Genomic DNA, 11,906 nt, shown 5'->3' on the forward strand with positions numbered 1-11,906 from the left:
CCCCTGCGTACGCGTGGACCTCTCTTGGACCCCTCCTCGCACACGCATGTTCTTGCACACGTGCGTGCACAGCTCGCCATGCGACTCCTTCCCCAGCGGTGCCTCGTGGTCTCCAGGGCCCCTGAGGCCACGGGCTGCAGTGGGGCTGAGCTGGCCCCGGGCTTGGGTGGGAGGGCCAGTGGGGTCTGAGAAGGCACCCGGCACGTCTGGCGGCTGCGGGTGCAGGGTGGGGCTGGAGGAGGGTGAGAATGTAGCCCTGGGGAGCAGTCTCCATTGCTGAGAACCAGCTGGTCCAGGGGCATGAGACTTCACTGGCGCTCCTCAAAGCCACACAGATCCTACCCCACTCTAAGGGCCTTGGGGCCTTCCCACAGTCACCCACGTCTCTGCTGAAGGGTGTGGGGGGGTCACCCCTCGGTCCCCAACCTCCTGCCTCTTATCCAAGCCAGGCAACCTTCATGAATCCCAGCTTTTATTGCCCCGGAGCATCTATAGGAGGCAAAGTTCAGGGCGTCGGGAGGTGGCGAGGCCTGACTCATGGCTGGGTGCCACCTCTTGCCGTCACACCGGGTGRCACGGCAGGCAGCTCTGTCTCTCGCGTCCAGCCGGGCAGGGACCCAGCCGGTGTGAGCAGTGCCGGGATGCCAGTCCTGGCCGCAGGAACCCTCAGGAATYGGCTGCAAAACCAAGCTTTGCTTAGGGACTCACTAGCATAGACCACCACCCGGTGACCACCCTACCTGTGAYGCTCCCGTAGTCACCCTTGCTTATCTGTCCTGAGACAGGGGCCCCGGTCTTGCAGGGTGCTCGGGCACAGTCCATTTGGGGTGTTCTGGGGGCCCAGTGCACATATCGAGGCTTGGGAAAGGGTTCAGTTAAGGCACCACTTCTTGCTCCCTTTCTCACAGCCGGTGCTTGCTTCTCTCCTTCCTCACCACAGGTTCCGAGTGCATGCCAAAGAACAAGGCATCCGCAGGGACTTCCGCTGCTTCCTGGCTCAGCTGCCTCCCTCTGGAGGTGCTTCTTCCCAGCTGGGCACCTGCAGACCCCCCCTTTCCTCATGTCAGCTCCAGCTCCTGCAGGAGATGGGGAGTGGGGGGTTTTAGAGGCATCCAGGAGGGACACCTGGGGTATCCCAATGCAATGGGGACAGAGGAGGTCATCTGGGGCAGGCARGTAGCAGAACAGAGAGACATCTGTCCTGCCCCACAAGCCTTCCAAAATTTGCTAAAGGTGCTTCTGGCTTTCCTTTGCCCACCAAGCCCTCCTGCTTGCATCTCCCCTTACTCCATCTCCCACCCCGGTTCTACCCCTTGATGCCCACAGCTCCCCAGGTCAGGAAGGAACAGCCCTGCATGCYCTTGGTCGGAGCTTCTCTTGTGCTCTCTTGGGTACGTCCTCCCGCTAAATCCATCACTGTTCAGCATGTGATCACACCGTGACCACAGCCTGCTCCTGCAATCACAAGGGCATTTCCTTGCAGGCGGTGGAAGCGAGTCCTTCCCGGTGCCGACCAGGACCAGCTCACCTCATCCCACGCTGCACGGCAGGGCTCTTCACCCCAATACTGGGCAGGGAGGGCTGCAGCCAGGCCATGCAGTTGTAGGAGGGCAGCAGTGATCCTATTTCATGGGGAATATCTTAGACTGGAGCTCTGGTCACGGTTAGTTTGGTCTTCAGGAACTGGGGGTGCTGTGACCTCCCCTGGATCTTTCCCTCCCAAGCAAGAGGGCTTGTCACCATATCACCAAGGCAGATTGTCGGGCATCTTGTGTCTGCAAGAGACAACCCAAACAACCCAAACGTTCCCTGCAGCTCCCCCAGCAGCTAGGAGCACTTGCAAACGGTGCTTCCGACGTGAGATTCCTGAACACCSCTGATGCAGGAGGACTGATTCCCATCCGGAAAGGCTGGAAGGCAAACGCGAACAGTAATGAACAATCTCAGAAGGATGCCAGCAATCAGAGCAGGACTACGGGGGGAATATTGGAGTGCAATAAAACAATTAGGAAGGTGGTAATTATTAGTGTAATGAGGTATCAGGTTGAATTGTAAAAGCATCAAGATTCTTTCACAGAGAGAYGTAACTGCCGCAATATTCAGCCTCTGGGGTATTCCCTTGGACAAAATATTTCCTTTTCAGCAAGACAAACAGAAATTTGGCGAGCGAAGATGTAGCCTGCCTCTCTGAAACTGCCCAGTGCTCTCTTACCACCTGACCCATGATCTTGCAGAAACGCCCCACAGAACAGCGTTATTTGGAAGCACACAGGAAGCGACCGTCCACCAGGTCTTCAGAGGACCTAGAGACCTCTTTTCTCCTGATCTGAGAGGATCGCGCATGGGGACCCGTTGGGAGGGAGCGTGCCCTGCGTAGATGTGGGAGAAGATCCTCTCCAGCCCGCTCTCCGGCAAGGTAGGGGATTGTGAGACCGAAGCTCAAGCTGCAGGGAGTCTTTCTGGCTTTCTCTTTTGGGTTCCTCCCAGCCCCCAGCCCCTCTTACCCACTCCCACATCCTTCCCCCGGACACCTTGGCACCTGCCCAGTCTCTCTCCCACATTCACCTCCCTGATCATCAGTGAATCGGTCTCTCCAGGCGATCACCTCCCCACCCATCCTTTTTCCCTCCTCCGCCTCCTCAGTCCTCACTGCTTTCCCCATGGAAATGTCCCCTCTGTCCCCTGGCCATGTCTCGGCTGCCCGCCRGGGCTCCTGCTTCTCCAGCGTGGGGAGCAGGCGAGACATCTTGGAGTCACTAACCCGATTTCCTCTGRCCGCAGCCGAGAGCCCGCATCCCGCTGCCGAGCCCGGCCTCCCTGGGGATGGAGCTGAGCCCCACTCACCCGCCGCCCGCGCAGCCCACCTCAGYGGGCGAGGACAATCCCGCATGTGCSCTGGACACCTCCGCCGTGCTCCTGGACGGGGCCACGCTGCTCATCTGCCCGTGCGGGCTGGTGGGCAATGGCGCCGTCCTCTGGCTCCTCGGCTTCTGCCTCCGCAGGAACCCCGTCACTGTCTACATCCTCAACCTGGCCTTCGCAGACTTCATCTACCTTCTCTTCACGCTCACCTCGGCCCTGCTCTACATCRTGGAGGACGTTTCCTGCTCCGCTTTGAACTTCCTGGAGTACCAGCGGCCGCTCTTCCTGCTCTCTCTCTTTGCCTACAACATGGGCCTCTACCTCCTGACAGCCATCAGCATTGAGAGGTGTGTGTCTGTCCTGTGTACCAACAACAGCCACCGCTGCCGCCACACCAAGTGCTTGTCGGCCATCGTGTGTGCCCTCCTGTGGGCTCTCTCCGTCTCTGTGATTGCTGCCGTGACTTCTCTCTGCCTGTCTCACCAACGTGAACACTGCCAGCTGGCTCTCGTCTCCATGTAYGTCCTCRATTTCCTCATYTTTGYCCYACCCATGGTCWTYTCCARCRYGATYCTSTTCATKAAGGTCCWRTGYRGCTCCCAGCGRCRKCAMYSYRRGARGYTMYAYRYYGTYATCTTCCTCACAGTCCTCTTCTTYCTMMTCTTTGCYSTTCCCCTCAGCATCCAGAAGTTCCTACAGCAGTTTAACTACGATTTTGGCCCTTCCCAGGTTGCTTTCTTGCTGGTCTGCATCAACAGCAGCATCAACCCTTTTATCTACTTCCTGGTGGGGAGCTGCAGGAGGCATTGCTCCTTGGTCTCCTTGAGGGTTGCCTTCCAGAGGGTCTTTGAAGAAACAGTGGTCACCACTGCTGCTGGCTAAGAGAGCACTTTGGCCAAGCCAGTTGAGGAGAAGGTCAATGGCTCTGTTGGCAACGCATCGATGTGACCCGTTGGCCTGCAGCTGGAGCATCAGGAGGCCTCCTCATCCCAGGTCTGGACTGGCAGCAATGTCTGTCCTGTTGCCCGCAGCACTTTTCTCCCGTTTGCCGTCACACTCCTCCGCGCAAGAAACCTGGCTCTCCCCTGGGCGTGTTTTGCTTGGGATTCTGCTGCTTTCCTCTGGCTTTTCAGCTCTGAAGAGAGCAGGGATAAATAGGAAAGGTTTTGCTGCCCTCCAGTGTGAAAACAAGATATTGGAGATTTCCGTGAAGCTCTTCTGAGGAGGTGCCTTTACTTGGGGCAGTCTCTTGGGCAAGGAGGGTTTTGAGATTTGGTGGTGGTGGGGCTACACTGCAGTGTGGCCCSCTTAGCCCGGGCTGGCTCCAGAGGAACTGTTCCTCTGAGCACAGAGGTGTCCCAGGACACTGTGTCCCTGTCCTGCAAGATGTCCCTGTCCATCTGTTGCTTCCCAGGAAACATGTTGCATWTGAAAATCCCAGACCCACGTTCAGAGGTGGCATGAAATACAGTCAACRTCCAAAGCTCCTCTTCCCCGTCGCACCTCCAACGCTGCCCAGGCTGTCCCATGCTCTGCTCTTTCTCCTCTTTCCTGCGAGGAAAGAGGAGAAACTGCGAGAGCAGAGGGACCTGCCGTCCCCTTGCAGTGCCCTGCTGATGCTCATAGTCTTCATCTCCTGTTTCTCGCTCTTGCATGACATTAATAAATAGCGTTGTGCATCCTCAGCCTGCATTTTTGGTGTGTGTGTGTGTGTGTGTGTGTGTGTGTGTGTGTGTGTCCAAGCGCTCATGAGGTGCTGGGCGTTCTTTAGTGGCTCCATGGGTGGCCAGGGACACATCCACAACACCGTGGGGTCAGAACCACTCAGAGCATCTGTGGGATGTCACCTGCAGCCCAGACTGCAGCAGGCCGAGGGGCGCCAGGCCGGAGTGCAGGCRTAGCCTAAATGCTCCTGTCACCTTGTTTGGGAGCCACGTTTTGCTGGGGCAAGGGAACCATGTGCCTGCTCCACCCAGAGCCCCCATCTCCATGTTCCCTTGCCCATCCACTGTGAGGAGAGGCACTGATGAAGAGGCCTGTGGGGCACCCTGGCACTCTCAGCCAGCCTGTCTCCTTGGCATCACGTTGGGCGCGTTGAATTGTGGCTCCTGGTGAAGCAGCTGTTGTGGGGAGCAAGGTGGAGGCTGCTTGACCCTACCAACACTACCCTAATCAGGGAGCCCAAGGGAAGGAAACAGCACTTGGGGACCACCTGGAGGTGAGTGTTGGGTGGCTTCTCTGTCTGATGTTTCCCCAGCTGGTGGAGAAACGGTGCCCTCGAAGAAACTCTGTGTAGAAGCTGCAGGCAAGCAGGCCACAGGATGGCACCAGAAGCTCAAGGACTCTCATGGAGGATGGTTCCTCCACGTGAAGGAACCAGTAGTGAAGGGCAGGATGTGCTGGAGCTCTCAAGAAGGGTGGTGGTGTGGGGTGTAGGACAAGGAGGGGTGTCATGGAAAGTAGAGGGAATAGGAGGTCATGGGCTTTCAAAGCRGGTGGCAGAGATGCAGAACGTCGTGAGGTTGTCACTGAGTGGGTCCTGATAAACTACCAGCCCTGGATGTGATGGAAGGCAAGGAAGCAAGGAGGGTAAACAGCGCAGCTCTGCAGTGTCTGCATGGCAGATCAAAGATGGGCAATGTTTGCCTCCTAAAGGACAGTGGGGCAAAGCAAGTCAAGGCATGACGGTGCTTGGTCTGGAGCCAATCTGGCACACCTCTGCCCAGCTGTGGGCAATATCTTTCCACTCCCTTGCCCAGCTCCAGAAGCCCCTGTGTGACATCTGTGCTCTCTGCTCCTCAAGGCAGCTACGCTTGGAAGGATCAAGAGCAGCTCTGTGCCTACCCTGGTGGCCCCAAATCAACCCACCCAACTTTATGCAACCATTGCAGAGGTATCTAAGTGAAATTGGATCTGTGACTCCCCTGGATCCCAACAGAGATGTGAAGGTCCTGGAGGAGCTCAGTTTCTATCAGCTGTCCTGAGGAGGGTGCTGAAATTGTGCTGACCTGCAGTCAAGTGGCATGAAGTGCCACAGGATCTTCCTCCATTTGATTAGAAGACCCTATTGGCTGCAGAGGACCCGCTCAGAGCATGGGAGATGAATCTTCAGTGCTTCTGCTTTTCCTGTCTCAGTGTCCTCTCCAATCAGGTCATGGCRTGAAAGAGGCTGAACACTCTCCACGGACACATCCAAGCAGTTCCTCTGCATTTTTAGGGGTCACATGGGGTGCCAGTTCAGTTTTCCAAGGCAGAGGTGTACATAACCCCTCCCAGCAAAGACAAGTGTGTCACGGAGCTAATGCAAGCCCCACCTGAGGTGTCCGCAGGGACTGTGATGTTTACTTTTGTGGTTTTCCCCATGAAAGCAGTTCACAGCACATTCCTGATGTCCCTACCTAACTTCATGCTCTTAAATGACTGAAGTGTCTGGCAGGATGGCCACTTTCCGAGAGTGCTCCCACATCGTTTTAGAAAACTCTCCTTGGTGGATTAACCCTGGGCATCTGTGGCTCTCCCTATGACAGGACACTTTCCTACAGCTTAGAGCTTGACAGTAACGTAGAGGCATGAGTCATGGAGGCCACAGTGAAAATAAAACATTGCACCATGTTCCTAGAGACTCCGGATGGCAACCGTAGGCTCATCATTCCTTTGCTGATGCAAAGACCTTTCCAGGAAAGCTGCTTGCTCTTGGAAGAGCATTTCTTCCTCAGCGAGGACGGAAAGGAGCCTGACACATTTTAACATAGCTCGTGAGGACCCTTTATGTCACGGCTCCTTGAGGAAATACAGGGATTTTTTTTTTTCCATAACTGATTTTACATGGAGATTCAAGGTTCGTTTTAGATATTACAACCAAATTCTACATGGAAATAGRATTCAAGCTGGAACAGGCTGCCGAGGGTAGTGGTGGAGTCACCACCCCGGTAGTGTTCAAGAAAGGTGTAGATGAGGTACGTAGGGACATGGCTTGGCAGGCAGGGTGTTGAAGCCTTTATGGTTGGACTCAATGATCTGGAAGGTCTTTTCCAATGTTCCTATGATTCTATAAGGGAAATCACAGCACTCCTTATTTTGAAAGGGTAGCTGCGGACTTTTGGCTCTCTCCTACTTGCCACACTCCCTTTGTGCCCCCTTCTACTCCCCCCACACATTAGAGAAGAAGAGGAAATACTCCAGCCTACCAGGATCAAGGCGAGGGGGAATTTCAGAAGAAGAACCATTGCCATTGGACTCCTCTAGCAACATTTTTCTTTTTTTAAATAAGATTTGTGGAAGATATTTCCTGTGAAACCAGTAAAGCGGTCCAGAGGCATTGCGTAACTCCTCAGCCACCGCTTTCCTGCCTCCTCAAACCCAGTCTGAGGCAGGAAGTCTCCTCTGCATTCATTTCTCCTTCCTCCCACCAGGACCTCAAAGCCAAACCCAGAACAAGCTCCAGACAACCAGCAAGTGCTTGGACACAAACGCGAGGAAACTCAGGGCTGTGCAATGCTGTTTATTGATACCAAGCAGCAGAGAGATACAGGAGAGGATTTTCCCTGTGAGCCGAGGGCTGAGGGACATCAGAAGGGTCAGCATCCTCAGGTAGCATTTCTGGAAACAGGAGGACAGCAAAATTTGGGACAACCTGCGTGCGGTAGGAGGTGAGCCAGGGAGAAAGAGCTTAGGGCATTGGCTATTTTTTATTTTACCCGCAAGCATGGATTGGGGTTCCACAAATGCAATGCCCACCCCAGCCACCACACTTGACTACTTGTGTGAGATGGGAACATGGTCCTCTGAGGGGGAAAATAGTACCTTTGGAATTGSTTGGGAATAGTACCTTTGGAAGTGGTTGGGAATGATGGAGGTGCGGAAAAGCTGCGCTCCAATGCACATTCCCCGCATTGAGCTTCTTTCCATATATTGACCCTCTACATTATCCAGCCCTGGCTTCTTCTAGAGAACAGTTACACTGCTGGTGGGTGGCCATAGGAGAATTAATATAGACAAATTTATTTAATCCAGTTAATTAAGAACCCCCTCATCCTTCACCCAGTGGTATGAAGGAGAACAGTGGAAAGACTTTAGCAGACTGGGGTTAGTGTGTCCACTGGAGCATCCTCACTGTACGCTGAGTTATCTCCCAGCTCCTCAAAGACTGTCCAGAAAGCGACCTTCAAAGAGGTTGAGGAGCAATGCCTCCTGCAGCTCCCCACCAGGAAGTAGATAAATGGCTTGATGCTGCTGTTGATGCAGACCAGCAAGAAAGCAACCTGGGAAGGGCCAAAATCGTAGTTAAACTGCTGTAGGAACTTCTGGATGCTGAGGGGAASRGCAAAGAKKAGRAAGAAGAGGACTGTGAGGAAGATAACAGTATGGAGCTTCCCAGAGTGCTGCCGCTGGGAGCCGCATTGGACCTTCATGAACAGGATCGTGCTGGAGAAGACCATGGGTGGGGCAAAGATGAGGAAATTGAGGACGTACATGGAGACGAGAGCCAGCTGGCAGCGTTCACCTGCGTGAGACAGGCAGAGAGAAGTCACGGCAGCAATCACAGAGAYGGAGAGAGCCCACAGGAGGGCACACACGATGGCCGACAAGCACTTGGTGTGGCGGCAGCGGTGGCTGTTGTTGGTACACAGGACAGACACACACCTCTCAATGCTGATGGCTGTCAGGAGGTAGAGGCCCATGTTGTAGGCAAAGAGAGAGAGCAGGAAGAGYGGCCGCTGGTACTCCAGGAAGTTCAAAGCGGAGCAGGAAACGTCCTCCACGATGTAGAGCAGGGCCGAGGTGAGCGTGAAGAGAAGGTAGATGAAGTCTGCGAAGGCCAGGTTGAGGATGTAGACAGTGACRGGGTTCCTGCGGAGGCAGAAGCCGAGGAGCCAGAGGACGGCGCCATTGCCCACCAGCCCGCACGGGCAGATGAGCAGCGTGGCCCCGTCCAGGAGCACGGCGGAGGTGTCCAGCGCACATGCGGGATTGTCCTCGCCCRCTGAGGTGGGCTGCGCGGGCGGCGGGTGAGTGGGGCTCAGCTCCATCCCCAGGGAGGCCGGGCTCGGCGGCGGGATGCGGGCTCTCGGCTGCGGCCAGAGGAAATCGGGTTAGTGACTCCAAGATGTCTCGCCTGCTCCCCACGCTGGAGAAGCAGGAGCCCCGGCGGGCAGCCGAGACATGGCCAGGGGACAGAATCGACGGGTGTTGTGGGGATGGAGAGGCACACGTGATGGGATGGACTGGTCCGCAGAACAGGAGGAGAAAGAGGAAAGGCAGGCAGGGTGAAAGAACAGGAGGGAAGAGTGCTGTGAGTTTCCAGGAGCGCAGGGAAGGGATTGAATCATTGGCAGTGGAAGCTAGAGGCAAGAAAAGTGAGATAGGGAGGAAGAAAAACACGGCACTTAACTGTTCACTTTGGTGAAGCAGCAGAGAAGGGCTGTCTCACTAGTTCAGCTTGGGAAGGTCAGCGTCAGTATCTCCACATCTCACAGTCCCTTCAAATYCATGTCCTGCTTCTGGTCTCCGAGGGAAGATACGTGAGGAAGACCTTGCTCCGTGGGGTGCCAGGAGATCCCCAGTGCTGCTGTTCTTGGTCTTCTCTTGGCCGTGTTCCCCGTAAGTCCTCCCCGCAGTGTGCACAGGAGCCTTCCAGAACCGCGGAGTGGGTCGGAAGGGAGAGGAGAAGAGTTTTATAACTATGGGCTACGTCAGAGCTCTGCTTCCTTGTTTTTATTTATCTTCATCTTTTTGCCACAAAGGAAGTGGCTGCTGCCAGAAATTCCACACGCAGAGTTTTGTGAATGGCTCCTAGTAAACTTTCCAATAAAATCCTCTTCTGCTAAATGCCACGATTGTCTTGCAAGGTTTTTTTTTCTCACTTGGATCTTCTCCCCTTTTCTTCCCAACTTGACAGTTTCCGTGATCCTTCATTCCGCTTTCTTGTCCTTTGCAGGACGCTTTCAGCTCCGCAGCACCTAACGTATTTCGGAATGAACATTGTTCACCCCTGAAGGCATCCTCCAGCGCAAAAACATCTGCAGCAAGATCTCCGAAGAGCGCTTATGTGCTTCTCAGAAGCAACTCCCCTTCCAGGCAAAGGAGGGAGTCATCATTAACATCTCCCCCGGGTAGCAGGGAACGCATGTTCAAAGCAGAGCTGAGAATTAGCGTTTGTGCTTACCCTAATTGATATCTTAACAGTGCAACCAACAATTCTTTTCGGTCTCAGCTTACAGCTACAACAACATTTATTTTGCAGACTAACTATTGATAATTCCCCTTAATAATATAACTACAGTTAGTACACGGCAGCTTTTTAGCATCTACYTGTTTCTCTGGAGTTGTGTTCACCCTTCCTACATCTCGCTAAGATCAGCTGTAAGCGTTCCCTGCTCCTTACCAGAAGCACGATATTGCTGGTGGGTGTTTCCTGCTCCCTGTTCCCATATGCTAACAGTTATGTTTGCTCCTTTTCCAACAATAATGATTCTATGATCATTAGATCGCAGAATTAGATCACAGAATCATTACCCTTCTCTTACCTTACTGTGATGTGCTGTTCATCTCAGCCCTGATGATAGGCACAATGACTACCYGCTTAATTGCTGGAGTGGCCTTAGGGTGTTCCTCACATTTTGTAAGGGCATACAATTTACCCCTAAAGACACAAAATTTATCCCATCAAAAAATTCTAGTTGTGATAATTTCGGTTACATTAGAGTATCTTCTAMGGACTTCTCAGTCATAAAAGTCACTGTCTTCAATGTGGGTTATATTACAAAATCACCTATTATCTATCACTTTCTCAATTAAAATACAGATTAAACGTGGTGTGTGCACATACAGCGCATGCACAGAGCTGGATCCCCCCCCCACACACACAGTTACAGGTTGATTAGAAAGAGGATGAATGGTGGTTAGGTCCAATTTACTGAGTTAGGATCCCCTGGTGGCTGCAGGTGAAGGTCTTGGGAGATACATCTGCAGGCTGATGTGTGCTTTGATGGCATCCTCGGAGCAATCCACTCATTCCACGTGGCTTGATAACGCAGCAATCTTGGTGCAAAGCTCAGAGGGACTGAGCTTAATACAGGAATACGGAGTTTATGTCCCCCGAGGTGAGCTTGAGCATGGATAGCCCCGCATACCTACGTTATTTTTTTTCTTATACTATTGCTATAAGTKTCTAACACTATCAGGACATATAAAACACTTCTACATTTAAAGCATGAGGAACTTTGGCATCTTAGGCACATATGTAATATTTTGATTACAAGCGTATCTTCATAATCCCAAAACCTTTGGTTTTGACGTGTTCCATTTCCTACGTACTAATTTATACACAATCATTTAAAAATATGCTTTCCAAACTGTGCGATTTTTCTAATTGCAGTGTGATAAATCTGCCCATGTGAACGCTGGGGATGTGCTCAATTGGAGTAATGGTTTGGGAGATGTCAGGGGAGGACAGATGGGAAAGCCCGGTAGACTTCACTCCTTCCTTTCTGGGCACTCTCCCTCAAGCTGGACACATCCATCCTTATCCTCACAGGAGAACTTCCCATTCCTGCAGCTCATTGGCCACGACAGCAGTTGTAAGAGCTTCCCCAGCCCTGGCTGCGTGAGGTGGGAACTCTTGTCACATGTCGGGGGTGGGATCTTGGGGAAGGAACAGTGGAGGTCCTCCTAAAGTGGAGGTCCTGGGAGGGACCAGGGGAGCCAAGATGGCACTAACATGCCACCTTTGTGGCTTCATCCCGTGAGGGTTGGAGAGCAGAAGGGGGAAAGGGATGGATGCTGAGGGAAAGCAATGTCCTGAGGCCATTCGTTGAGGGCTCCATGAGCGTGTTGTTCTTCCCATACCTCCTAGAAATGGAGCTAGGAGAACATGGAGGAGAACATGGGGAAAAGCATCTCATGMCTTAGCAGCTTAAAACTATTATCTCCACCCTTTGAGTACTGAACTTAAACGTCCATTTATGGAACTCGGTTACATTTAGACCCTTGCTTCCTTCTGTAATCAAGGCATAAAATGAAGCACTGACTTATAGCTCTTCTGA

General features: G+C 53.2%; 1 protein-coding gene across 1 annotated transcript; it reads right to left on the reverse strand.

Moving 5' to 3' along the window:
* Window positions 1–7,911: 7,911 nt before the first annotated feature.
* Window positions 7,912–9,673, reverse strand: LOC112954254 (mas-related G-protein coupled receptor member H-like). Its single transcript, XM_026047395.1, has 2 exons — window positions 9,254–9,673; window positions 7,912–8,933 (listed from the first exon to the last, which is right to left on the reverse strand). The coding sequence occupies exon 2, from the start codon at window positions 8,889–8,891 to the stop codon at window positions 7,935–7,937; it is 957 nt and encodes a 318-aa protein (XP_025903180.1). The 5' UTR covers window positions 8,892–8,933; window positions 9,254–9,673; the 3' UTR covers window positions 7,912–7,934.
* Window positions 9,674–11,906: the final 2,233 nt, after the last annotated feature.

This window comes from Nothoprocta perdicaria, unplaced genomic scaffold, assembly GCF_003342845.1.
Source record: "Nothoprocta perdicaria isolate Ctin4 unplaced genomic scaffold, notPer1 scaffold_499, whole genome shotgun sequence".
Classification (NCBI taxonomy): domain Eukaryota; kingdom Metazoa; phylum Chordata; class Aves; order Tinamiformes; family Tinamidae; genus Nothoprocta; species Nothoprocta perdicaria.